This window comes from Macaca nemestrina, chromosome 17 (genome assembly GCF_043159975.1).
Source record: "Macaca nemestrina isolate mMacNem1 chromosome 17, mMacNem.hap1, whole genome shotgun sequence".
Classification (NCBI taxonomy): domain Eukaryota; kingdom Metazoa; phylum Chordata; class Mammalia; order Primates; family Cercopithecidae; genus Macaca; species Macaca nemestrina.
In genome coordinates this window covers 19,343,194-19,370,260 of record NC_092141.1, presented here as the reverse complement: position 1 = coordinate 19,370,260, position 27,067 = coordinate 19,343,194, and the positions used below count along the sequence as shown (strand labels likewise).

At 48.6% G+C, this 27,067-nt stretch overlaps 1 protein-coding gene across 2 annotated transcripts in view; it reads right to left on the bottom strand.

The window, feature by feature from the left end:
- LOC105493346 (epsin 2) overlaps positions 1–27,067 on the bottom strand; it is a 103,809-nt gene that overhangs the window by 44,808 nt on the left and 31,934 nt on the right. The window contains exons 2-4 of one of the 2 annotated variants that reach the window (XM_011760923.2): positions 10,152–10,274; positions 8,513–9,277; positions 6,413–6,583 (exon numbers count right to left, since the gene is read on the bottom strand). In XM_011760923.2, the coding sequence (XP_011759225.2) occupies positions 6,413–6,583; positions 8,513–9,107 (766 nt within the window). In that variant the 5' untranslated portion in view covers positions 9,108–9,277; positions 10,152–10,274. The remainder of the gene's footprint in view (positions 1–6,412; positions 6,584–8,512; positions 9,278–10,151; positions 10,275–27,067) is intronic. The other variant, XM_011760927.2, reaches the window with a different exon arrangement.

Sequence of the window (27,067 nt, the reverse complement as noted above, 5' to 3'; positions counted from 1 at the left end):
GCATCACTCAGCCCCGTACCTCGGAGCTTCATCACCTCCTACACTCTCAGGAGACCTCAGCTGGCCCAGGAGCCTTCCAAGGTCCACCTCAGAAGCACTTCTGACATGCTGGCTTGTTTGGCTTTTCTTTTTTTAACAATATATTTTCCCACATCTTTGAGTTTTCAGAAGTAGACCTGTGTAGGACTCCCTTTTCAGATGCCTACATCTTATCAAAACACTCTCCTTCATGTGTGTACATGTCTGGTGTAAGTGCACATGTGTCTGTGTGTGTGCATACTCCAGCTCTACTCCCAGAGTCGGGCAAGCAGGGCTGAGGCCATGACAACTCTGGTTCACCCCTGAGGTTCCCTTGCTATGAAGACAGCTTCCGTAGAGTCCTCTGAGGGCCCACTGTGCCTGGGGACTTCCTGGACATACTCATGAAACGCACAAGAAAGCCTGCAAATTCTACCAAGTCCCTACTGGGTTTAAGAATGAATGGCTGATAACCATGGATAGCCCTGCCACTCTACTCCCTGAGAAATCCTATTTCCCCTTAGATTCTTACCAGGCCACTAGAGAGTGGAGGCACGGCCCGAAGGCCTGGAGGAGAGCAGCAGCAGCTGTTGGGGTGATGCCACAGGACAATGATCATGGCCACTGCTCCATGAAGTCCCGGGCAGGCTGCTTGACACTCTGGCCTTCCCAGCTGCACAGTACCAAACCAAATTTGGATTCATCTCTAGCCACTGTCTCCAATCCTGGCTTTTCTTTCTCACCTCTATTTTCCTTTTGCCCCAATTTCTTCTGGTATCTATTTAATCCTGTGGCAATGCATGTGTTTTACAAGCCAACTCAAATCCTTTCTAGAGTGAAGCAGGGCAAATACATTAAATGGTCATAATCTCTAGTAATCACTTGGCAAACCCTTGCTGGGTGGGGTGTGAGAGGAGCAGCCTCAGCACAAGGGGCTCTCAGACCAGAGGACCAGAGGACCAGTGACCCAAAGGAATTCCTGCCATTTCTCTGGGAGCAAACCTGAAGCATACCACAGCCAGGGCCAATGGCGTCAGCAAGACAGGAGGGGCCATGACGAGAGACAAGAAGACCCAGCTGCAGGCAGCAGCCCCCACCTGGTATAAAGCCCACCACTGCTTACTCTGGTTTCAGGACCCAAGTTGGTTCTGATTCACTTTAGTGAATCAGAAGGCAATGAAGATTTCTATTCCGTCTGCCTTCCTTTTTCTTTTTTTTTTTTAAGAACAGGAATGCTGGGCAGTTAAACTCCCACCAAGAACTTCAAGGTACCAGGCAACTCGGGACTTGCTCAGGGAGCATCAAGACAGCTGTAGCTTTGGCTCCACAGATTGTACTTCACGGAGCTCAGCAAGGGGGCTGAGAACACCAAGGTGGGCAATCCTTCCTTCCTTTACCAGCCCTCAACAAAGGCCAGCCAGGACAAAAGATCTGGCCCCTGGCCTTAGAGTGTCCTCGGTGAGAGGACAGCAGCAATCTTTCTTTCCAGACCTCCACCTTGACTCAGGAATGCTTTTCCCATCCCCATCTGCCTTCCTTTGATGTAGGGGTTCCCTCTACCCCAAGAACTTCTGTAATTTCTCCAAAGCCTTTTGACACCGTGGCCAGTCCTGCAGAACAGAACAGGAAATGATTCAAAGAGTCCTGGGGGTGGGTAACAAGTGGGCTGCTCACCTCCACCAAGTTGCAGTTCAGGCCAGCAGCCATCTCTGTGTGATCTTAGGCAAATCTCTCAACTCCCTGGGCCTGAGGGTCCTCATTTGGGCTGCGCAGCTTCTACCCACACACAACAGTCCTGAGCCCTGACTACAGGCAAGGATCATGTGAGGGTAGCCAACACGGGTAAGCCTTAAGAGGCCCAGCCTCGGGAGGGCAGCTGGTGTGTCAGAAATTACAAGACCACGAAGTAAACATGAGCGCCAGAGGCTAGGTGTGGTGGCTCACGCCTGTAATCCCAGAACTTTGGGAAGCTGAGCTAGTCAGATCACTTGAGGTCAGGGGTTTGAGACCTGGCCAACATGATGAAACCCCATCTCTACTAAAAACACAAAAATTAGCCAGACATGGTGGCATGTGCCTGTAATCCCAGCTACCCAGGTGGCTAAGGAAGGAGAATCGCTTGAAGCCAGCTAGGCAGAGGTTGCAGTGAGCCCAGATCACACCACCGCACGCACTCCAGCCTGGCCAACAGAGTGAGACTCCACCTCAAAAAAAAAAAAAAATCATGAGCACCAGGTGAGGCCGAACAGCGGACGGTCATAAGCACTGTCCATGCCCTGACAACTCCCAAAGCACGTCTGCAGCCCAGAATTCTCTCCCCAACTCCAGACTTCTCAGATCTTCTTGACACCTCCACTTGTGTGTCTAGGAGACACTTCTTTGTGTCCTGAACTCAACCCCTCTGCTAACCTGCTGCACCTACAGCCGCCCTCACTTCAGATGATGGCAGCTCCGCCTCCAGCTGCTCCACTCACAGACCTCAGTCATCCTCAGCTCCCCTCTCACTCTGCCCAGTCCTCTAGCAAGGCCTGTCGGGTCATCTTTTAAACATACCCAGAAACCGGCCAGGTGCGGTGGCTCACGAGGTCAGGAGATCGAGACCATCCTGACTAACACAGTGAAACTCCGTCTCTATTAAAAAAAAATACAAAAACATTAGCTGGGCGTGGCAGCGGGCACCTGTAGTCCCAGCTACTCAGGAGGCTGAGGCAGGAGAATGGCGTGAACCCAGGAGGCAGAGCTTGCAGTGAGCCAAGATCGCGCCACTGCACTTCAGCATGGGCGACAGAGCGAGACTCTATCTCAAAAAAAAGAACCGGCCAGGTGCAGTGGCTCACACCTGTAATCCCAGCACTTTGGGAGGCTAAGGCAGGCAGATCATGAGGTCAGGAGATCGAGACCATCCTGGTTAACACGGTGAAACCCCGTCTCTACTAAAAATACAAAAAATTAGCCGGGCGTGGTGGCGGGCGCCTGTAGTCCCAGCTACTCATGAGGCTGAGGCAGGAGAATAGCGTGAACCCAGGAGGTGGAGCTGGCAGTGAACCGAGATCATGCCACTGCACTCCAGCCTGGGCGACAATGCGAGACTCCGTCTCAAAAAACAAAAAAAACCAACCAAAAAAAAACCATACCCAGAACCTAGCCACTGCCCAGACCTCTGCAGCCCTGCTGGGTCCAGACCCCTACTATCTTCCACCTGGATGGGGACAGTGGCCTCCTGACCCAGCTCCCTGCTCCCACCCTGCCCACACACAGCCCAAGGGATCCTCCCAACCCTCGTGTTCCCCTACCTCGCTGTGGGTGAAAGTCAAGAAAATTTCTGACATAAACCCAGAAGGCCCAGCACCGGGCCACTGAGTGCATGGTCTGCAAGGTAAGCACAGCGAAAGTGTTTCAAAAGCTCCTGGCAATGACATCGGCACAACATCTAAACATGGACACAAAAGTACCCGTCTGGATGGACTAGGAATTCAAAGCATGCTCTCAGCCAGACAGAGTTGAGAGGCCCTGCCCCACACCTCCTCCAGGCCCACCTCTGCCACGCTCCACCCCCATGCACCAGCCATGCTCAGTCACTCATCGCCACCTCACTGGCTGCCTTTTCTCAAACACCTTGAGTACACTCCCACTTCAGGGCCTTTGCACAGCTGCCCTTCTGCCTGGAAGGCTCTTTCCAACCTCCACAAGGCTCACCTCCATGCTCATTCAATGCTTGATCCATTCATACTACAAGCCACCCTCCCTTACCTCTCCAAAGACACTCAGCAGGACTTTTTGTCTTGCTGTTTTCCAGAGCACTCGTTACATAACATGCTGAATAATTTAAATTGCGTTTTTCTTTCCCATTACCATGTAAGCTCCATGAGGGTAGAGGGCTCTGTTCTGTGCTCAGTGCCTGGTGCCCCATGGGAACTCAATAAATACAGAGCAAAGGGCAGGTAGGGCAGGCTTCAAAAGGAAAGCCCAGAGCTGCACCTGCAGGCGGATGTCAGCAGGCCTGGGAAGGTCTGGAATGCTTCTGTGGGAACAGGAGGACCCCCAGACTGAGGGCAGGGGACACAGCTGGTGGAAGCAACTGAGGTCTGCAACGTCAAAGGTTCTGGGATGGCAGGGCCTGACATCTAAAGGGGCTTTCTGAGACTCAGGACCAGGGCATCCTTTATAAAGACGGACGGTGGGTGAGACTGGGAGAGGCTGACAGCAGGAAATTGGTCAGAAGGCAAGCACTGAATTGAGGCCATGGAACACGATGGACAATTCGAGAGACTTCCAAGGTCAGATCTACAGATCTATGTGGGAGGTGAGAGAGAGGGAGGGGCACAGGGAGAATGAGATGAAATATGGCACATGAAAGAAAGCTCTCCTCAAACATCCTCAGATTATTGCCAGTCACACAAGAGGCCTTCCTGGCTGTGGCTGCTCTCACGTGAAGAGGGCTTCCGAGCAGTCTGCCTCCTCTGCCTCTGTGGGGTCTGCGGTCTCAAATGTACCCCTCACAAACACCTCTCCTGAATCACAGCCTGCATCTCACCTGACAGTTTTCTGAATGGCTGGCATCATTCTGACTTTTCCACTGCCGATTTCCAAGAAGGTGTGCTCAAAACAAATCCACTGGTGTGCATAGATTAAGCACTTACCTTATACTCAACGCTTTGTGAAGCATCAAGAAAGAACAGAGAAGAAACATGGCCAAGGTCTTTGCCCCCCACTCCGACAGCCCCCTACCCTCTGACGGGGAGGGAGTGAGATGTGAAGAGGATGCCACACCCAACAGTTAAAGGAAGAAAATGCAACCCATATAACACTTGCTTGCTCAAAACTCATCTGGGGCATGAGAAATCTTCGAAGAAAAAAATACTCATTTTTATCTTCAACTCCTATCAGGGCTCAAGGACAAGAGAAATCCACATGGGTGGATACCTTAAGCAACTTGTCAGGTTGGAGGAACAGGGGGCAGGTGGTAGGAGCGATATCCAAGCAGAGAGAACTGAATGGCACAGGCAAAGGTGCAGAGGCAGGGCCAGAGACAGCTGCAGCAGGGGGCAACGGCTAGCCTGCAGGCCTGCCAGGCCGTATTTAACACGCCAGGAAAGCCAGTTTGCCAGCAGGAGAGCTAGAGGGCCAGGGGAACACAGAATTAGCCACCAAGGCTCAAAACAGACCTTGTCAGTTACCAAATGGGTAGAACACAGGAAAAACAAAAAGGGAACTCCATGGAGGGTTCTGCGGGACCTGCTGAGAACAGCAGCCCCTGACTGTCCGGGTGGGGTGAAATGGGCATGTAACTCCAATGCCTCTGGGTGACCCTTTAACGCATGGTTTTATCATTTACATTCTTTACAGTGCAGAGCTGGCCTTCCTTACATTTTCTAATGTCAGTTTAGAAGAAGCCAAAATCCTGTATAAACTGTTAGGGGAAAACAGGGGCATGAAGGGAAATATCCTAGAGTTAAATATAGTTATCACACAAATACCCAAGTCAAACAAGCTGTAATATTAATGAGGCATGAATGAACAGTAACTGTTTCCAGGGCTGAATAAAGGCTGGCCACCTTATCAGGGAAGTCGCACAAAAGCTCTCTGTCGTGCCCCTTCTTGTAAGAGAACAGACACCTTTCTTCTCTGTAGCAGAGACCCCACTTGGGACCGAAGGTAGATTAGACTGAGAGCATTTTCTTGTAGGCAACAGTGAAAATCTGTTTTCAGTTTAACCTGCTACAGTTGTAGGGCTCTGATCAGGATGCATTATTAATTAGTAGAAAGAGAAGCCCCATTTTTAGTTACCCATTGAATTAGGTATCTTCAAACACCATGACCTAGAATTGACAGTACAGCTAACTCTCTGTTTTCCATGGTAACGGGGATTTCAGGAAGAAAAGCAGTTAATTGGGAAGCAAAAAAACATCCCATTTTATTCAGGGCAAGGCATACATTACTGCATTAAGGATGATGGCTTCCAATGACCATCCAGTGAGGATCTTACATTGGTCTGGCGTTGTGAGGTTTAAATCACACATTTCCGGTCCAACAAGCCAAGGTGTCTGACCCACCACCATGGGTGGGCCAGACAGGTAGCAGAACCCCCTCCAGTTTGTCAGGGAATGGGAGCATGGGGAGAGCATGGGCCATCACCCCATGCCTTACCCAAAGAACAGCTCCCTGCTAAACCTTTGACAGAACTTCCAGCAAGTGACATGTGATCCTGGGAAGGGAGCACAACCAGGCCACAAGCTCCCAGGAGAGGGGAAGAAAGGGCTCCTGGGCCTGCTGGAGGCCAAATTGCCAGGCCCAGAGGAGACAGGGAGAGAGTTGGCTGTACTGGCATGGCAAGCACACCCCCAGCAAGCTGCCCAGCATTTCTAGTAAGGAAAAAAGCAAACCGCCGTCCCACCTCGGGCTGCGCGGTCACAAGTGAGGCAGGGCTGGGACCAGTCACCATTTGGGCGGGAGGCTAGCCCCAGGTGCGGCAGGAAGGGGTGGCGCTGGCTCAGTGGCTGCAGCTCCTCACTCTGACCCAGCGGGGCCCCTGTGCGGTGCTGGGGGCACAGCGAGGCCTCAGGCGCTGTGGGGCAGGGACACACACACACACACACAGAGAGAGACACGCCATTAGAGGGTGCGCAGCAGCCCCTGCAGGAGGTGCAGGCCAAGGTTGCTCGGGGTCAACCCCGCAGCCCACTGCGGTGGAAGCTGTGAAAAGCCCGCTGACCACATTCTGACCCTGAACATGCAGCTCAAGCATAAGGTCTGAGGGAACCAAAAACGTCAGAGCTGGAACTGTGGCAGTACCATTTAGCCCAGCAGGACCTATGGCTACAGGCCCTGGACTCAGTATGAGGAGGAGGGGTGGATCAAACCAGGTTCCTACACCCCCACTGTCCCACCCCTGCATCTGCAATGTTCCACAAATTGTTCATGGAACATGAAGCTGTTTCAGCTCCTTGCTTAGCATCCTCTGGATTCTTGAGAATAATGACTGTGAAAAACACATAAAAACAATGGCAGCTCCCCTTGGCCTGCATCAAAGCCACAGTCACAGCCATAGGAACAGAGGAAGTCAAGACAGTTTGGGACCAATTCAAGCCACAGGGAGCCTCTCGGGGGGTTTGTGAGAGGGTCCTTGAGAGAAATAAAACAATTTCACTTCTTAAAAGACAATCTTCATTTTTTTGGTGCAACTTAACCCTACGTTGAGGCTTCTGGAGATTAAGGTTAAATTGTTTTCAAGAGGTTTAACCAAGGTCACAACTTTTGCTTAAGCAAAGCAGTTCAAACTAAGAAGGAAAAATGACAACTACATATGGGACACGAATATGTTAACCTGCTCCGAGCTCGGTAATAATTCAGAATTCCTAGAAGCAGGAAATCTGACTTTAATATGCAAATCTCTCATTTAACACATTTCTCAAAATGCTAGTGGTGGCAGTACAATGTCAAATCGAAACCTGCAAAAGCAGGAAATGTTAGTAAATGGTCTGGTAACAGAACACTGACTAAGCAAGGGTTGACTGAGGTCTGTCAAACTACAAACAACTTCCTCTAAAAAAAAGTTTTCTGCTATGCTGACATAGCGTTACTAGGGATCTGCACTTTTGTTTCAGCAGCCAGAAGATATTATTTCTACAACCCCCACCTCCATCCTCACCCTGTCCCCCAAAGGCCACTAGGGCCACCTGTCTCTTTGAGTGTGGGATCCACACTGTGGCTGGCACAGCACTGTGAAAATGGAGAAACACTTGCTGGGGGACCACTTCCAATGAACCACCAGGACGCCAATGTGGCTCACAGAGACCAGCTTCCATCAGGCCCTGAACTCCACTCTGTTCCCTGAAACCTCTTCTGACCATAGGACAAAGACCCGTATTAATCCAACATGCAAAACTAGAACTAGACCGGCCCCACTCAATGCAGACCCAGCCATGCAACCAAATCACCAGGAACTCTCATTTGCATGTTTGGAAGGGAGGCCTTGTTCACACTAGCAACCTGTACAAGTTTTTTGCTGAAGTAGAATAATACTGAGCCATTCAAGAAACCTGCAGCTCAGTCGGTAGAAAAACATTTAATATGAGATTAAAGAAACAAGATTATCAAGAAAGAGCATTTGTTTCCTCCTGGCTACCAGAGTCAACTCCCCATTGTATGTGCAGCAGGACAACCCTCTTTGCTGCCAGACCCATTCTGACAAGGAAGCAGAAAAGACCTGCCTCTGCCCACCTTCTGCCCAGATGTACAGAATGAGACCCACAGAGCAGCAAAGGGTGTTAGAGACCCCTGAACCAGAGCAGCCAAGGGACTAAAATAAAAGTCCCTTTATAACCAAAACTCAATCCAGACCAAGAACAATTTGCCTGGGCCACCAAAAGCTGGGTACTCAGGACAGGTTCAAGCTCTGCAGTGGTCATCACTCCCTAAGCCCAGGGACACCCACCCCACCTGTCACCCATTGCTGCTGCTCTGGCAAAGGGTGAGAAGCACTTCCATTACTCACAGCCATGGTAGGAGGCCGGGGAACCCCCAGCCTTGCCATACTCCTGCTCCGAGTGGCTGGTGGAGAGGTTGGGCTGGCTGGAGCCTCGCCCAAAGGTGATCTGGTTGCTGCCCATGCCAGTGGCAACCTGGGCCATGCGCTCTTTGGTTTTGAGAGCCTGGGCCCTCTCAGCCTTCAGCCGTTCCTCATCCTTGAGGAGGGCCACCAGTTGCTTTGACTTCTCACGCACATTGATGCCCTGGTCCTTGCCATCTCGGTCAATGTACTGGAAGTCCTTCAGGGTCTGGATGGCGAAGATGTTCTCACGGCACTGCTGGGCCACGCGTTCGGAGCCTGTCTTGATGAGGTAGTCCAGCAGGGTCAGCGCCTTGTACACATGCCGCCAGTTCTTGCCATGGTCATTGAGCCGCTTCCACACCATGCTCATGATCTCCGAGAAGGCCACCACATTGTAGGTCAGGTCGGCGATCTCGGTCATCAGAGAACTGGATGGGCCCCACGGGTCATTGGAGGTGGCTTCCCGGACTTTGATTTCTGCCTCCGAGTAATTGTTCACAATGTTTTTCATCTGCCGTCTGATAGACGAAGTCGTCATTTTTATTTTCTTTGTTACAAGTTTAAAGCCCTTCAAAGAGAGAAACTTTCCTGTCCTTGGTAAGTGCGCACCCTATGAAGGTTCAGTTTCCGTAATCAAGCTGCAGTAAGATCCCTGAATGGTCATTTCCTCCTTTGGAGCGTCAGATTCGAAAAGCTGGAAGCCATGACCTAGAGAAAGAGAAAACCCACTCCACTGCGACGTAAGCCCCCTGTGAGGGTGGGAGACTGGTCCAGCAGCAGGTACTGGGTAAAACTGGGGAGCTGAGTGGACATACCCAGCCTCCTCAGGATGAACCCAAGATAAAATCAATATTACCAGTTAACAATGAATAAAATTTACACTCAAGTTTAAGCCTTTAGGAGAAAGGAAGTAAACATCATGACTATTGCTCTATTTTCAAAACACTTCCACTGGAATGGCTATTTTATGGGTTGTCTTTTCACTGCCTGGCAAAAGTCAGTTGGGGAAGAATCGGAAATGCTGGGGGAAGCTGATCTTGGCAGATTTAAAATTATGTGTGAGACCAGATATGGTGGCTCACACCTGTAATCCCAGCACTTTGCGAAACTGAAATGGGAGGATTACTTGAGGCTAGCCTGGTCAAAACAGCAATACCCCCATCTCTATTTTTTTTTTAAGTTTATTTAAATTAAAAAAAAAAATACACATTATGACAAGAAAGAGACTAATTTCAGGTCTATCTTAACTCAAAAATGCCTGTCAATACCTTCAAAACTGCTTTGGTCCATTGTGCTTCCAAATGTCCAGAAAATTCTCCTTGACAATCACTTTTCGCCTGACCTTCCCTGCTCAAGAATTTATAAAGATTCCTAACAGCTCTTCTAGAAAAAGGATAAAGACCTCCACTTGGCTTTCAGAAGCCTCCAGCATCTGGCCCAAGCTAATACAGCCTGAAAACTAATCTGGTTATAGCCCAGCCCCTCATTCACAAAGAAAACTGAGACCCCTGGCTAGCCTTTAACTCACTCCAACCAAACACATCATCTATCCCCTCTCTTTTTCCAGAAAACACTCACTTACCAGGCTACAGTAAGGTCCACGTCTGTGACATGAGGCTCCTGTTCACAAGTTTGGTAACCTTCATCTGCCTCATCACCAGCGAGCACCCAGCACTTAGCACTGTGCCCGACACAGAAACGAACACTGTTAAATAAATAAATGTTACAGGTTAAAAACAGAGTCCCTGCCCTCAAGAAGGCCACAGTCTGGCAGGGGATGAAAGTTCCTTACCTATAAAATGGGAAAACTGAGTCCCTAGAAGTCTCCAGGGATTGCCCCAGGTAGATTAGGACAGCTGGGGCCCGGATAGGAAGCAAGGCGCTCCACCCACCATCCTGACCACCTGCTTGGCTGTCCCCGCAAACCCTCAGGGGAAGGATTTTTTTTTTTTTTTTTTTTTTTTTTTTGAGACGGAGTCTCGCTCTGTCGCCCAGGCTGGAGTGCAGTGGCCAGATCTCAGCTCACTGAAAGCTCCGCCTCCCGGGTTCGGGCCATTCTCCTGTCTCAGCCTCCTGAGTAGCTGGGACTACAGGCGCCCGCCACCTCGCCCGGCTAGTTTTTTGTATTTTTTAGTAGAGACGGGGTTTCACCGTGTTAGCCAGGATGGTCTCGATCTCCTGACCTAGTGATCCGCCCGTCTCGGCCTCCCAAAGTGCTGGGATTACAGGCTTGAGCCACCGCACCCGGCCGGGAAGGATTATTTTTCCCACTATACAAGTGAGGAACCTGAGGCCTGGAATCACACGGTCAGCTGACTAAGGTCACTCCAGGCCCAGAACCTGCACCTCCCTTTCCTCCTGTGGTGGTCTTTAACTCTCAAGATGTTTCTGCCACAGAAACAACAGGTAGCTCCTACCTTCCTCATCTAAAGCCTCAGATGGGTAAGGGGCACATAAAAAAAAAAAACAAAAAACAAGTAAACAAAAGGTGGCAGAAGCAAGGAAAAGCCACAGGAAATGCAATGACTACTCATCACAATCACACAAAAAGGAGGGTTTGCTATTGTGAAATATGTACTTGGTCTTCATCCCTGTCACTTGGCAGGGATTCCAAACCTAAAATCCTCAGAATCTCCACAGTGATGTCTTTTTGCATGTGAATGATTGACTGAGGGCTGGCAGTCCCTAGGCAGCTTCAGGATGGGGCTGGTCACCAGAAAGACCAAGGCAAGATCAGTCCCGGGAAGGGGAGAGGGACTGAAGATTATCACCAATGGCCAATCATTTAGTCAATCATGTCTCCATAATGAAGCCTCCATAAAAAGACATAAGGACAGGCTCAGGAAGCTTCTGGATGGCTGAACACATGAAGGTTCCTAAAGGGTGACACCGAGGTATGGCATGGAAGCTCCGCATCCTTCTCCTCCACCTGGCCTATGCATCTCTTCATCTGTATCGTTTCTAATATCCTTTATAATAAATAGGTAAATACAAGTCTATTTCCCTGAGTTATGTGAGCCACTCTACCGAATTAACTGAACCCAAAGAAGGGGTCTCAACTTGAAGCTGGTTGGTCAGAAGTTCCAGAGGCCTGGACTTGCACTGCTGGGAAGGAGGGAGTGGTCTTGTGGGACCCGAAGCTACCTCCAAGTAAATATCAGAGTAGAACTGAAGGATACCTAGCTGGTGTCCTGCAAAACTGACTGCTTGCTTGTTACGTGGGGAGAAAGTTACAGAAGTCTTCTGTACTGATTGCTGTTTAGTGTTAAATGAGAAAATAGGAAAAAGCACTTTGTATGATCTTCCACACACAATAAGGGGGCAGGTCGTAAAATTTCACACTGGTAATAACCCATACATCTGCTCTGGCCAAGGAGACCTTCTCTCCACCCGCAAATATGTCAAGGAATCTGACTCTATCTGAAGTCACAGAACAGGGCTTCAGCTAAAACCAGGCATATTCTGCAAAGGCTGTGAAAGGACCAGGGATAAAAACTTTTTCACGGTGGCCTGCACATTTGACGTAATTAGGTTTTTCATTCATGATGCAACATTTGCTGCTGGCAAAGATACAACGGGCCTCACAAAGAAAAAAACAAAAGGGCCGGGCGCGGTGGCTCAAGCCTGTAATCCCAGCACTTTGGGAGGCCGAGACGGGCGGATCACAAGGTCAGGAGATCGAGACCATCCTGGCTAACCCGGTGAAACCCCGTCTCTACTAAAAAATACAAAAAACTAGCCGGGCGAGGTGGCAGGCGCCTGTAGTCCCAGCTACTCGGGAGGCTGAGGCAGGAGAATGGCGTAAACTCGGGAGGCGGAGCTTGCAGTGAGCTGAGATCCGGCCACTGCACTCCAGCCTGGGAGACAGAGCGAGACTCCGTCTCAAAAAAAAAAAAAAAAAAAAAAAAAAAAAAGAACATTTTAATTTTTAATGAATATTTCCCAGCTTAAAGGGCAAATATGTGTCAAAATCAGTAGTAGTAGTAGTAATGATCAGAAGTACTTAATATTCAGGAGCCTTACAATGTGCCAGGGACCACCAGGCCCTTCTATTTGTTGTTCCATTTGATGTAGAGCAAGTATGACTCTTCAGCTTCTCAGAGAAGTGGGCAGAGCTAGGATTCACCACTGACGAAGACTTTGGCTGGGCATGGTGGCTCACACCTGTAATCCTAGCACTTTGGGAGGCCCAGGCAGGCAGACTGCCTGAGCTCAGGAGTTCAAGACCAGCCTGGGCAATGTGGCGATACCCTGTGGTTATACACATCTGTAATCCCAGCTCACTCAGGAGGCTGAGGCACAAGAACTGCTTGAGCCTGAGAGGCGGAGGTTGTAGTGAGCCAAGAGCATACCGCTGCACTCCAGCCTGGGCAACAGAGTGAGACCCTGTCTCAAAAAAAAAAAAAAAAAGAAAAAGAAAGAAAAAAAAGAGGACTTCGGCCACATCCTTCCCAGTAAAATGGTATCAAATGGTTGAGAATGTCCTAAGGAAAAAAAAAAAAGAACACTTTCCTAAGTGAGAAACAATGCCCTGGGCTCTGCTGCCCTCCCCTATCTGGTGACTTTGTAGGTGGAAGCGGAAGACCTCCAGCTGGGCCCAGTTCCCAGGGATGCTGTGAGGCCCAGTCAGGGCTCCCAATGAGCCTCCTAGACCTTTGGCAGCAAAGAAAAGGCAGTGATTCCTGTGAGCAAGGGCCGAAGTGTCGCTGCCCTCCCAGACACAAGCTGGGAAAGGAACTCCAAACAGGGGCTGTTGACCAAGGCAGGGGTTTTCTCTAACAGACTAACTTGCAAGGACATCTGTTGATGGTCTCTGAAATACTTAAACTTCAAGACAAATGAAAAAGCTAATAAAATAATAAAATACTAGTTATAGTCAAAAAAACAAAATAAGGCCTATATAATTTGTGTGGCTGCCTGTTATTTTCTTAAAGGTGATAGACAGGAACAGCTTTCAGCACAGGCGGATGGTGAGAAGTGAGAGGTATGGAGCTAAGAAATCCTCACTAGGGCCTGGCGCGGCGGCTCACGCCTGTAATCCCAGCACTTTGGGAAGCCGATGCGGGAGGATCACTTGAGGCCAGGAGTTCAGCAACAGCCCGGCCAACATGGCAAAATCCTGTTTTTACTAAAAATACAAAAATTAGCCAGGTGTGGTGGTGCACACCTGGAATCCCAGCTACTTGGGTGGCTGAGGCATGAGAATCACTTGAACCCAGGAGGCAGAGGTTGTAGTGAGCTGAGATGGCGCCACTGCGCTCCAGCCTGGGTGACAGAGCAAGACTCTGCCTCAAAAGAGAAAAACAAAAAGAAATCTTCATGATATGGTTTGGCTGAGTCCCCACCCAAATCTCAACTTGAATTGTGTCTCCCAGAATTCCCATGTGTTGTGGAAGGGACCCAGGGGAAGTAACTGAATTATGGGGACCAGTCTTCTCCATGCTATTCCTGTGATAGCAAATAAGTCTCACAAGATCTGATGGGTTTATCCGGGGTTTCCACTTTTGCTTCTTCCTCATTTTTCTCTTGCTGTTGCCAGGTAAGAAGTGCCTTTCACCTCCTGCCATGATTCTGAGGCCTCCTCAACCATGTGGAACTATAAGTCCAATTAAACCTCCTTTTCTTCCCAGTCTTGGGTATGTCTTTATTAGCAGTGTGAAAACAGACTAATACACCTCACAAGGGCCAGGTGTGGTGGCTCATGTCTGTAATCCCAGCACTTTGGGAAGCCGAAGCAGGCAGATCACTTGAGCTCAGGTGTTCAAGACCAACCTGGGCAACATGGCGAGATCCCGTCTCTAAAAAATATAAATAAATAAACAAACAAATAAATAATTCTCCCTAGGAGAAAAGTCACTGGAGGCTTTTTTTTTTTTTTTTTTTTTTTTTTTTGAGATAGTCTTGCTCTGTCGCCCAGGCTGGAGTGCAGAGGCGCAATCTCGACTCACTGCAAGCTCCGCCTCTCTGGTCCACACCATTCTCCTGTCTCAGCCTGTAGCTGGGACTACAGGCGCCCACCACCATACCCAGCTGATTTTTTGTATTTTTAGTTGAGACGGGGTTTTACCATGTTAGCCAGGATGGTCTCAATCTCCTGACCTCGTGACCTGCCCGCCTCAGCCTCCCAGAGTGCTGGGATTACAGGCGTGAGCCACCGTGCCCAGCCGAGGCTTTTCATTTTCCAGGCCAACTGGGCTACGTACCTTACCTAAGCAAGACTTTGGAGGCCGAAACTAATGATTCCAACCATAAGACAGTCCATGATGCGTGGGCCATGAGGCAGGACTCTAGCAGTGCCAGTGGGCACAAAGCTCTAGCTATTCCAGCTGAACATCTGGACTTCCATTACTTTGCCACACTTGGCCTTGGATACCTCAGGTCCCCATTTTTCACTGTTTCCCCTCAACCACAGGATTGGCTGTAAACATTTAAACATCTCCCAGCAAACATCTGCCATGAGTCCATCCCAGGAGCAAGCTCCAAGCTCCAAACATCATATACCACCCTCCACAGCACAACCTGTTATTTATGTCTGTTTCTTTTTTTTTTTTTTTTTTTTGAGACAGAGTTTCGCCCTGTTGCCCAGGCTGGAGTGCAGTGGCGCAATCTCGGCTCACTGCAACCTCTGCCTCTCAGGTTCATGTAATCCTGGTGCCCCAGCCACCCAAGTAGCTGGGATTATAGGTGCCTGCCACCACACCCAGCTAAGTTTTGTGTTTTTAGTAGAGACAGGGTTTCACCATGTTGGCCAGGCTGGCCTTGAACTCCTGACCTCAAGTGATCCACCTGTCTCGGCCTCCCAAAGTGCTGAGATGACAGGCGTGAGCCAACCGCGCCTGGCCACGTTCTATTATTTCTAGAATCTGAGTTTTGATTTGTTCTCACTCTTTTTCGCACAGTTTGCACGCTCCACTTTCCAAACTTTCCTTCTCAATTTTCCAATTTTCTTGTTTCCAGCTTGTTGAGACTGAACTAATGCACATGCAAATGCAACTAAAACAGGATCATTTGTTACCTTCTGGGATCCTCACTCAAACCTGAGGAAGTGTGTGATTAGCTCACAATCACTTCTTAAGAACCTCCAGGCCAGATATGGATGTTAGAGGTGGAGGTGGGAGGGTTGTCAAAACAAGGAAAAACAACATTAAACTCTGTTAAAAGTTTAGACTCAATACAGCAAAAAACAAAACAAAACAAAACAAAAACTTATTCTCATAAATTACATACTGACAATTGAAAGGATCCTCAGTAACTAGATATGCCTTTAGAAATCCAGTTCTTTATCATCATATCAGGTATTAACTAGAACTATTTGATGCTAACTGATAAATGAAGTACATGAACTTATACAATTCTGTCAAAACTTTAAATATTTTTGAATGAAGACAGCAAGATGTAAAGTGGGATTCATTATTCAAGGCAAACAAACCTTTCTGTGCCTTCCAAGAGAGCTGTCACAGGGATAGGGCCAGGTGGAGTGGCTCACGCCTATAATCCCAGCACTTTGGGAGGCCAAGGCAGGAGGATCCCTTGAGCCCAGGAGTTCAAGACCAGCCTGGACAACATGGTGAGACCTCATCTCTACAAAAATTAAAAAAAAGGCCGGGCACGGTGGCTCAAGCCTGTAATCCCAGCACTTTGGGAGGCCGAGACGGGCGGATCACGAGGTCAGGAAATCGAGACCATCCTGGCTAATACAGTGAAACCCCGTCTCTACTAAAAAATACAAAAAACTAGCCGGGCGAGGTGGCGGGCGCCTGTAGTCCCAGCTACTCGGGAGGCTGAGGCAGGAGAATGGTGTAAACCCGGGAGGCGGAGCTTGCTGTGAGCTGAGATCCGGCCACTGCACTCCAGCCTGGGCGACAGAGCAAGACTCTGTCTCAAAAAAAAAAAAAAAAAAAAAAAAAATTAAAAAAAAAATTTTTTTTTTAATTAGCTGGGCATGGTGGCGCACGTCTGCAGTCCCAGCTACTCAGGAGACTGAGATGGGAGAATTGCTTAAGCCCAGGAGACGGAGGCTACAGTGGACCATGATAATGCCACTGCACTCCAGCCTGGGTGACAGAGCAACTTTGTCTCAAAACAAACAAAAAAACAGGCTGAGCAGGCCCACAGAATAGGCCACTTTATTCGTGGGATGAGATGACCAGGCAGACGCTCCTGGTCACCACCACACCAGCCACACCTTCCTCACTCCAGCTCTAGCCCTAAAAACTTGTTTTGAAATTATATTAATTAATAATTCATTTTACTAAGAAATAAGGGTGCTGATGCACGTTAGATAACAATTGTTAACCACACAGAGTCAATAAAATTCCAACAAACAGCCAAGAAACTAGGCCGGGCGCAGTGGCTCACGCCTGTAATCCCAGCACTTTGGGAGGCTGAGGTGGGTGGATCACAAGGTCAGGAGATCGAGACCACGGTGAAACCCTGTCTCTACTAATAATACAAAAAATTAGCCGGGCGCGGTGGCGGCCGCCTGTAGTCCCAGCTACTCAGGAAGCTGATGCAGGAGAATGGCGTGAAAACGGGAGGTGGAGCTTGCAGTGAGCCGAGATCACGCCACTGCACTCCAGCCTGGGCAACAGAGCGAGACTCCGTCTCAAAAAAAAAAAAAACAGCCAAGAAACTAAATGCTTGAGGTGGCTTGGGGAAGTAGCACCGTGAGCAATGCAGAAATTGTCAGGCCTTCTGAAATGCCCTGGGAGCTTCAGAGCCTCCACATTAAAAGCCGTATCTACTCAATATGAAAGGGAATACTCATTTTTCTACAGTTAGTCCCCAGAACTAGGTAAAGTTCTTTAAACCAAATATTTTATTTCCATTCTGAAAACTGAATCGTTGATTTTGCCTATGCAACAACCATAATCCTCCTCTTCTTGGAAAGAGTACTTCAGTCATCCTTGCGGAACTGGCCAGGAGTAGGCCCAGGACTGAGATCAAGCCAATTAAAGCCCCACAGTTTCCCCCACCCAGTAGCTAGATCAGTGATATGTTAAGAATCTAGACTGGACCACTTGTAGACCCCTCAGGATGGTTCCTAATACTTCTGGGAAACCAGCAGGGTTGCTAAGCTGCTGGAACACACCCCAGGGGCAGAGTCAGAGTTTACCTATGATTGAAGTAGCCATAGAAGAAAGCAAGAAGTCAGGACAGGAGAAGGCACAAGACATAACAGCATGTGGTCTGCACCTCTAGGTCTACCTGTGCATGAAGCCATTTATCCCCTGGAATTCTCATGCTGTAACCTACAGCAATGTGTGCTTTTGACACCTCCAACTGCAAACCCTGTGCACGAAGCACCTGAGAGAACCAGAGGTAGAAAGGCAGCAACAGCCAAACAACAAAAGGACAGAGCATAGGCCCTTCCCTGAACCTCCAATAGGGCCTCAAGTAGGAGTGCAAAGACATCAGCCAGGCTCTCCCCAGCCACAGGTGACCCACAGCCCCAGACCAACCAAGGAAGAACCGCATCCTTCCCAGGAGGGCTCGGCACTCCCTGTGAATGAGGCACCCCCAACCAACGTCTGGGATCATCTGCTCTTTTTTGAGAGTGACTCATGATAGGAATGATAAAATAACAGCTGGATCATCATACATGCAGGGGACAAGCTGGGGGAAAAATTTCTGGCATAGTTGAAAACACAGAATTCAAATCAGAGTAGAGACTGGAAAGAAACTAAACAAAACAGCAAACAGAACAAAACTGGAAAAAAAAAATTCCAAGGCTAGGGTTATGCCCCAGGAGGTAAGTAGTATTCCATAAAAATGTGCTCCAACGGCTTGAGGAGCTGGGTGGGGAAATTCTTTGCAAATCTAGAGTTCCCTATCATGAGAGACAGAGGCTTTTCGCAGTTCCAAACAGCACAGGTGGGTCTGTGGTGAAGGCACACATCTCTGTACCCCGTGCCTCTGTGCCACCAAGGTGTGGCTGATCGTGTGCTGACAGAAAGATGCTCACCTTTCAGTTGGGGTCTATATCAAGTCCCTAAGGAAACTATGGGGAGTGGCTTTTCACCAGCCATCACTGAAGATCAAGCTCGGCTGTCAGGGAGCTGTCTCTCCACTGCCCTCCCCAAACCTAACGATCACAGGTCAATCAACATTGTGAAAACCCAGTCCCAGGCCAGGCGCGGTGGCTCACGCCTGTAATCCCAGCACTTTGGGAGGCCGAGGCGGGCGGATCACGAGGTCAGGAGATCGAGACCATCTTGGCTAACACGGTGAAACCCCGTCTCTACTAAAAACACAAAAAAATTAGCCAGGCGTGGTGGCGGGCGCCTGTAGTCCCAGCTACTCGGGAGACTGAGGCAGGAGAATGGCGTGAACCCAGGAGGAGGAGCTTGCAGTGAGCCGAGATCACGCCACTGAACTCCAGCCTAGGCAGGCAGAGCGAGACTCCATCTCAAAAAAAAAAAAAAAAAAAAAAGAAAAGAAAAAAGAAAACCCAGTCCCAATCAATAAATATGGGTGAATTAATTGACCTGAACATCTTCACTTCAGATGGCAGCTCCACCTATGTATGTCTGGCAGCCTCCTATGTTTCTACATGCACTTTATTTTTTTAAAAGCAGATGACAGAGAATGCTTGGGAAAGGGGTACACCCCACCTTTCCCACAGTGTTCCATCAGTGTGGTCCATCAACCAGATATATCAGAACTTCCTGGGAGTCTGTTCAAAAACCCAGTCATTCTGGGGGCAGAGCTGAGGGGCTGCCACTCTCTTAACAAGCCCCCATGGTGATTTCTAGGCATGCTGAAGTCAGTGTCATGGTGTCCACTGCAGGACACTTGAACGTGTGCAATACTCCACAATCCTCAATTCACTGGCTTTATCTTTCCTGAGGTACAGTCCATGAGTGAGGATACATCTCCATCTTCCTACCGGACAAAAGGGTACAACGATCATTACAAGGAGGCCCAGTTGGGGTAGCTGAGACCACAGATCACTTAACCAAACCACACGGGCTCTCCGGAAGACAACAGGCCAGTTAGGACAATATGGACAGTGCCACATTCTTTTCAACAGTCATCATTTCAGCCAAAAGAGAAAAGACTATTATAACTCCGTTTCAGCCATGCTAACAATAACTTAAAGTCTAATAACTGTTGCTCATCCCGTAGAAAAATGAAAAGAAAAAAATCCTTTATTTCCCTCATACCAGAAAAACAGTAAGACATCATCTTCATCATCTTCACTAACTGAAGGTGGCTTCCTGTTGGTTAGAGAAATCAAATTTTATATCAGCTGGGCAGGGTGCTACACTCTTGTAGACCCAGCTACTCAGAAGGCTGAGGCAGGAGGATCACTTGAGCCCAGGAGTTCAAATCTAGCCTAGGCAACCTAGCAAGACCCTGTCTATAAAATGAAGTTTTTTTTTTAATAAAAAATTTATCAGTCTCCAAAAAGTGGGCTAAAAAAAACCTTTATACTCATATACTTAAAGAATTTTGAAGAAAAACAAACATTTCAGACTTGACTTCTAGATGGTAGACCAGGAAAAGGTAAACTGCCCATGTGCTTACTTGTCTCCCCTGGCACTTTCTTCTAAGGAAGAAAGATCCCTGCAGGTGTCAGTTAACCTGCTGCCAGGAGGGAGCCAGGAAGGGCTGACTGCATAGGAAGAACCAACTCCTAAGCTGGTCCACGCCACCCTCCCGGGGAGTAGGAGGTCCACCCTCAGGAAGTCACCTAGGCAGCTTCTCCCAGGATCTGAGAGTCACTGAAACAGATACAGCAGAGCTCAAATTAAATGTCACTTGGCCTCCTAGAACTTGATATGTACTTAATTTTCTTTTTTTTTTTTTTTTTTTTTTTTTTTTTTGTTGAGACAGAGTCTCGCTTTGTCGCCCAGGCTGGAGTGCAGTGGCCAGATCTCAGCTCACTGCAAGCTCCGCCTCCCAGGTTCACGCCATTCTCCTGCCTCAGCCTCCCGAGTAGCTGGGACTACAGACGCCCGCCACCTCGCCCGGCTAGGTTTTTGTATTTTTTAGTAGAGACGGGGTTTCACCGTGTTGGCCAGGATGGTCTCGATCTCCTGACCTTGTGATCCGCCCGTCTCGGCCTCCCAAAGTGCTGGGATTACAGGCTTGAGCCACCGCGCCCGGCCCTGCACTTAATTTTCTAAAAGCAGAAGTCAAGTATCAAAACATACACAAGGAATTTAATTTGTTATCAACATGCCCCTACTATTTAGTCTCTGGGAGGAGCAGCTTGTGAGTGCAGACTGCACAGGCAGGTGGGGAAATGCAGTCTTTCTAAAGACTGCGTGAAGAAAAGATGGGGTCTGGAGACCTGGTTTTGGCTGTTCCTGCCAATACAGGAAAACAGGGGTATGGCAAGGAGCTGCACCTCCCCCTCAGTGTACAGGATCAAACACTGTGACTGCACAAAGGGCAGGCAGCAACACTTCATAAAGGCATATGAGAATTCTGGAATGCTCCCCTACCTCTCCCATTCCTCAAAGCAGTCTTACAAATGACCAAATTATGAACAGCATTCTTTTAAAAATCATGCCAAAATGCAAATAACGTGATGTGGCAGAGAGAGGAGATGGGAATCCAGGGACCAGGGTCAATGCTGTGACCGCTCTGTGGCACCAAGAAGCCAGTACCCAGGGTCCTTGCTTCTAAAACCAGATGCTTACTCCAAACCCTTCAGTCCCAAAGGCCCCCATTCTGACCAGTGATTCAATTCCTTGCCATCTCCATGGTGTTATGAGAAACCCAAGCTTCCGATCAGCCCAGCCACAGGTCACCAACTGAGGGAGTGAATCCCAGCCACAGCCAAGCAGCAGATGTTTTTGTTAGCCTGTGGGGCTTCATGGTGGGCAAAAAAGTAGCACTTCCCTTCAGGCTTTGGAAATGTGAAAAGCAGCCTTCAGAACCCTTCCCTCCTCTGAGGATGGCCGCTGTGATCCTTAGGCAGAGATTCCCCGTTTCTAACACACTGTGGCTCTGCTAGAGAAAACACTGGCTGATGGGAGACGACGAAGTCAACCGGAGACTGGACACAGCAAACGGGAGCCTTTAATGGCTACTCACCCCCACCGCACAGGACAGGCCGAGCTATGAATTACCATTTGATCAGTATAATTTTCCAGCTTGAGACATCTGAAAAACATGCAGAGCTGCATGGGAAAATCTACATTCCCATGATCTCGTGCTTAATTTAGACCTGGCTGGTGGATGTGGTGGTGCTAACTGCTAGGCTGTAGCCATCTCGCGAGGAGCCTGCAAGAGTGTGGAAGGAGGGGCAGTGGATCCCCTCAGGCAGGGCCTGCTGACTTCTGGTTTCAGGCACCGTAGTGACATAACGTATTTTCTCAAAGAGAGCTCCAGAGGCTGGCCAAAGAACAAGTATTTTTACACTGTGCATGTACAAGTGCAAGACCACAGCTGCAAGAAAAACAAGTGGTTTGCTCACCTCTGCCCTCCCATCTGTGCCTCCAGGAGGTCACATCTGACTTCCCACAGCAGCTTGGGAGGAACAAGGCAGATGTCGGAGGCAGTTACTTGCAGAGACTGGTAGCAGTGATGGTTGATGTCCGCTGAGCCTCATCTGAGCAGTACTGTGGGATGGGTGGTGAGCCAGGGTCTTAAGAGACCACAAGAGCAGGCTCACCTCAGCTGAAGCTCAAAGGATGAGCCCCTGCATCCCAGAGGTGGGCCCTGAGGGGTTAACTCTTTATGTGTCACTCACATGCTGCACTCTCGTTTCCAATCACTTTCCCTATGACCGGAACCGGCTCCTGCCTTGCACTCTACCCACCTGCCATTTCCCCCACCTAGCATCCTTCCTCTATCTGTCACTAGACTGGCTCCTTGTCACTCAGATCGCATGGCCTCCTCAGAACCCATCAGGCACTCTCTATCAATGTCACCAGCTGTCTTCTGGAACAGGGCTCCTCCTCTATCTGACATTTCTTACATGCCTGTTTTATCTGTTTCTCTCCTGCCCCCACACCACCCCTCTGAGAGAAGGGCCCAGCCTGCCTCTTTGCCACTGTCTAGAACAGTGCCTGGCACACACTGAACCCTCAACAAACACCTTCCATGTGACACACAAGCAAAAAATAAGAACATTGTTAAAGATACCCATTATCTCGCCACTCAGAGACTGCCAGAGTTCACACCTTGAGGCTGTTCTCCCAGTTCCTGTTTCCCTTTTGGTCTCCATCTCTTGAGTTAAAGGGCAGCTGCTGTATTGTCTGCCTAACAATAAACTGCCTGGGAACAGGAACAGCCCTACCAGTGCTTAACACATGCTCCACATGAACCAGCACCTGCCGAAGCCCAGGCACCACAGGGCCTGAGAATCCACTGGATGCCTCTTACAGCTGGACTCAGGAGCAACACCAGGAGCCTGGGCAGCAGCCTGGGCAGCAGCCTAGGGCTGAAATATGTGGTTCTCACTCCGGCCACAGGGATTATGTCCTGCCTTTCCAGCTGCATGGTCTGAGGCAAGCTGAGCTTTCCTGAGCCTCTGTTTCCACACCTCTCAAATGGAGGTAACAGGTGCTGCTCAGCCTGGCTGTGAGGGTTGGTAAGAGTAGGACTGGCAAATAAGAGGTGTCCAAATACCTGCCTCCTTTCCTATGTCCTGCCAACGTGCATATGTCTACAGGGATGTTTCTCAGCAGGTTACTGAGGACAGCTCGGCAGCAGATGAAAGCCCACAGAAGTATCCCTATGAGAACACACTGGGTGGGAATCACCTACCAGAGGAGTGGGTGGCATTGTCTACTACAAGCATCTCTCTCCAGACTATACACACAACCTGTTTAAAACCATCACCAATCTTGCTTGTTCTTCTCCTCTACCGCTGGCATTTCCAAGCAAAGTTTCAGATGTGCTCTTTGATACTAGTAACAGAACAGAATTAAAACAGCAGTAAGAAACAGAAGAGGCTCTAAGCAGAGGCTGGTGAATACTAATTAGCAGGTCACATGTGTCCACTGATTGAATCTTCCTAACAGTCCTATGGAGGAGTGATTCTTCTTATTCATATCTTACAGAGGAGGAAAGTAAGGTAAAGAGAGGCTAAGTAACTGACCCAAGGCCGCACTACCAGCAACTGGTGTGACTAGGATTTGCTCTCAGACTCTGACTTCTGATCCCATCCTCTTCATCCCTATTCTTATTCTCATTCTTTGTAGCTTTAGACAAATTCAGTGCTCAAAATCGTGAGAACAAGGAACTTTCCTTTGCTGAATCTGCAGGCCTAGAAAGGTACCTCTTGTCTAGATGTTTGAGGCCAAAAGATGGCATGGAAACAACTGTTTTCCGACCTCACGTTTTGTGAGCCATAAGAGATTCTTTCCCCAGCCTCTCACCAAGTCAAGCAAGCAGGAGCAAAGATGCTACAGCTAGAAGGGCCTTGGAAGTCAACCACATGCAGATGCCAGGACCCAGAGCGGTTCAGTGCTAAGCCAGGATAGAACCTGACATTCCCAGCTCCCTTCAGTGCAGTCAGCAAAAAGGAAGAGGCTTTAACGCTATTCAAACAAACTTTTACCTTGAAATGTGGAAAGTTCTACACACTGGCAATACAATGGAGTCAGTCAGGGTCGAGGTCCAAAATAACAACACAGAGACTCTAAAACTATTCTTAAAAACGTGTTCTTCAGAACTCACATCCTTAAGAAATGATGCCTCTTTGGCTATTAACAGTGTCTTCTACTAAATCAGTCACATTGACTTTAACACCCTGAGAAACCTGCACTGTTCCTTTGAAATAGCTGTTGTCATCTGAAATACCAATCAGGAAAAAAAGTCTCTTCATGTTGAAAGGTAAACTTCCTTTTTTGGTGCAGAGTAAAAATACTACTTCCCTCTTTCCTCCTCTGCTGGAGACATTCCCAGTGTTTTATTTACTGTGCAACACTGACTGGATACATTAGGAGGAAATGTTCCTTCCTAACTCTTAAATGTCAGAGTCTACCCCACAAAAGGCATGAGCCAGCCCTAATGTTTTCTTGTTGTTCCTCTGTCTTCTTAAATGTTTTATTAGGTAACATTAGGTACATATAAGAGAATATGTGCAAACCACATGTGAGGACAAACAAAATGAGTCCCCATGACTCCACAGCTCCCTCAAGGCCTGGAACATGACCACCATGTCCAGCCACCTGGCCCCTCCTCACTTCCCTCTCCCCACCTCCTTGACCCCCAAGGCAAACAGCCCTGGTACTGGGTTTTCAGTCCCTCACTTTTAAAAAAAAACATAACTGTATTGCACACTAGTAAAACTGAACAGTATGCCGTCTTCCCCAGGCTGCCTGTGGCATTCTATACTGCTTCTGAAGTTCTCTCTATTGCTATGCACAGCTAGCTGCCACTCACCCACTGTCACCACTGTGTGCCATGTGATCATGCCAATACTGAACAATGTGCTTACCCGTGTTTCTGTCCATGGACATCTGGGTTATTTCCAGATTTTTGCTACTGTGAAAAGTGCTTCTATAGCCGTGCATGTCTCCTGGGATACATGGGCCAGTTTTTCTAGAGTCTGTTCCTAGAACAGCTCATTCACAGGATATACAAATTCTCTCTGCAATACATTTTTAAAATATTTTTGCCTGATTTATAACATCGTTTTGTCATCACAAAGATGTATTAAGGCCAGGTGTGGTGGTTCATGCCTATAATCCCAACACTTCTGGGAGTGGGAGACGGAGATGGAGGATCGCTTGAGCCCAGGAGTTTGAGGCTGCAGTGAGCCATGATCATGCCACTTCAACCTGGACAACAGAGCAAGACTCTGCCTCAAAAAAAAAGATGTATTCATAGTTTAGTTGACACCGGTTTGACAAGTACTTTTCACACACTCACTGTGTGTCCAGATCCCCATGCCAGCAGCCACAGGGGATCTGGACAAGCACAGATGTGACATCCTGTCTGGACTGGGGGAGCAATAAAACGACTCCAAACTGGGTGCTCCAGGCAGCTCCTGAGAAGACGAGGACAAAACTGGGGGCCATCAAGGGCACTGCAATGAAGAATGAGAGGGATGAGTGCCTGAGTATGGAAGAGAAGGCCTCTGCAGGCAGAGTGAGAGCTCTCAGCGGGAGATGTCTGCCACTAAGGTAGCTGGGAACGCAGAGGCTGCAGCAGGCTGAGGCTGCACCAACAGGGCCTCACTAGGCACACAAGAAATCTGCACTTGCCAACTTGGGTTGTCCACCTTCAAAATTTTTGCCAGCTCCTCCCAATAGTAACAATGACTGGCCGGGCGCGGTGGCTCAAGCCTGTAATCCCAGCACTTTGGGAGGCCGAGACGGGCGGATCACGAGGTCAGGAGATCAAGACCATCCTGGCTAACACGGTGAAACCCCGTCTCTACTAAAAATACAAAAAACTAGCCGGGCGAGGTGGCGGGCGCCTGTAGTCCCAGCTACTCGGGAGGCTGAGGCAGGAGAATGGCGTAAACCCAGGAGGCGGAGCTTGCAGTGAGCTGAGATCTGGCCACTGCACTCCAGCCTGGGCGACAGAGCAAGACTCCGCCTCAAAAAAAAACAAAAAAAACAAAAACAATGACTAACACAGAGCACCCACTATGTGCAAGCACTGTCCCGGGAATTAGTCCATTCATTCAATTCTTACTATAAAAGCTTCTCAGTCGGGCACGGTGGCTCATGCCTGTAATCCCAGCACTTTGGGAGGCTGAGGTGGGCGGATCACAAGGTCAGGAGTTTGAGACCAGCCTGACTAACATGGTGAAACCCCGTCTCTACTAAAAATACAAAAATTAGCCAGGCATGGTAGTGCGCACCTGTAATCCCAGCTACTCAGGAGGCTAAGGCAGGAGAATCGCTTGAATCCGGGAGGCGGAGGTTGTAGTGAGCCGAGACTGCACCACTGCACTCCAGCCTGGGCGACAGAGTGGAACTCAGTCTTAAAAAAAAAAAAAAAAAAGCTGCTCTACTGTTTGCTTCCTATTTTTCTTCATATCAATTTACTTTTAAATTCAAATACTCACTTTCAGTAACATATATAAAATCAGGTATTACTGCTATGGCATATGGGGGGATTTTTTGTTTTGTTTCTATTGAGATATAATTCACATAGCATTAAATTCACCATCTTAAAGTATACAACTCAGCGGGGTTTTTTTTAGTACATTCACAATGTTGTGCAATCATCACTATTTCACTATTATTCTAAAACATTTTCAACACTCCAAAAATAAGCCCCATATCCATTAGTGGTCACTACCCATGTCCTCACCCCCAGCCCCTGGCAATGATAAATCTACTCTCTATAGATTTGCCTACTCTGGACATTTCATATAAATGAAACCATATAATATATGAACTTTTGTGTCTGGCTTCTTTCACTTACGTGAAAGGTTCAGTCTTTTCTTTTTTTCTTTTTTTTGAGACAGAGTCTTGCTCTGTTGCCCAGGTTGGAGTGCAGTGGCACGATCTCAGCTCACTGCAACCTCCGCCTCCCGGGTTCATGCCATTCTCCTGCCTCAGCCTCCCGAGTAGCTGG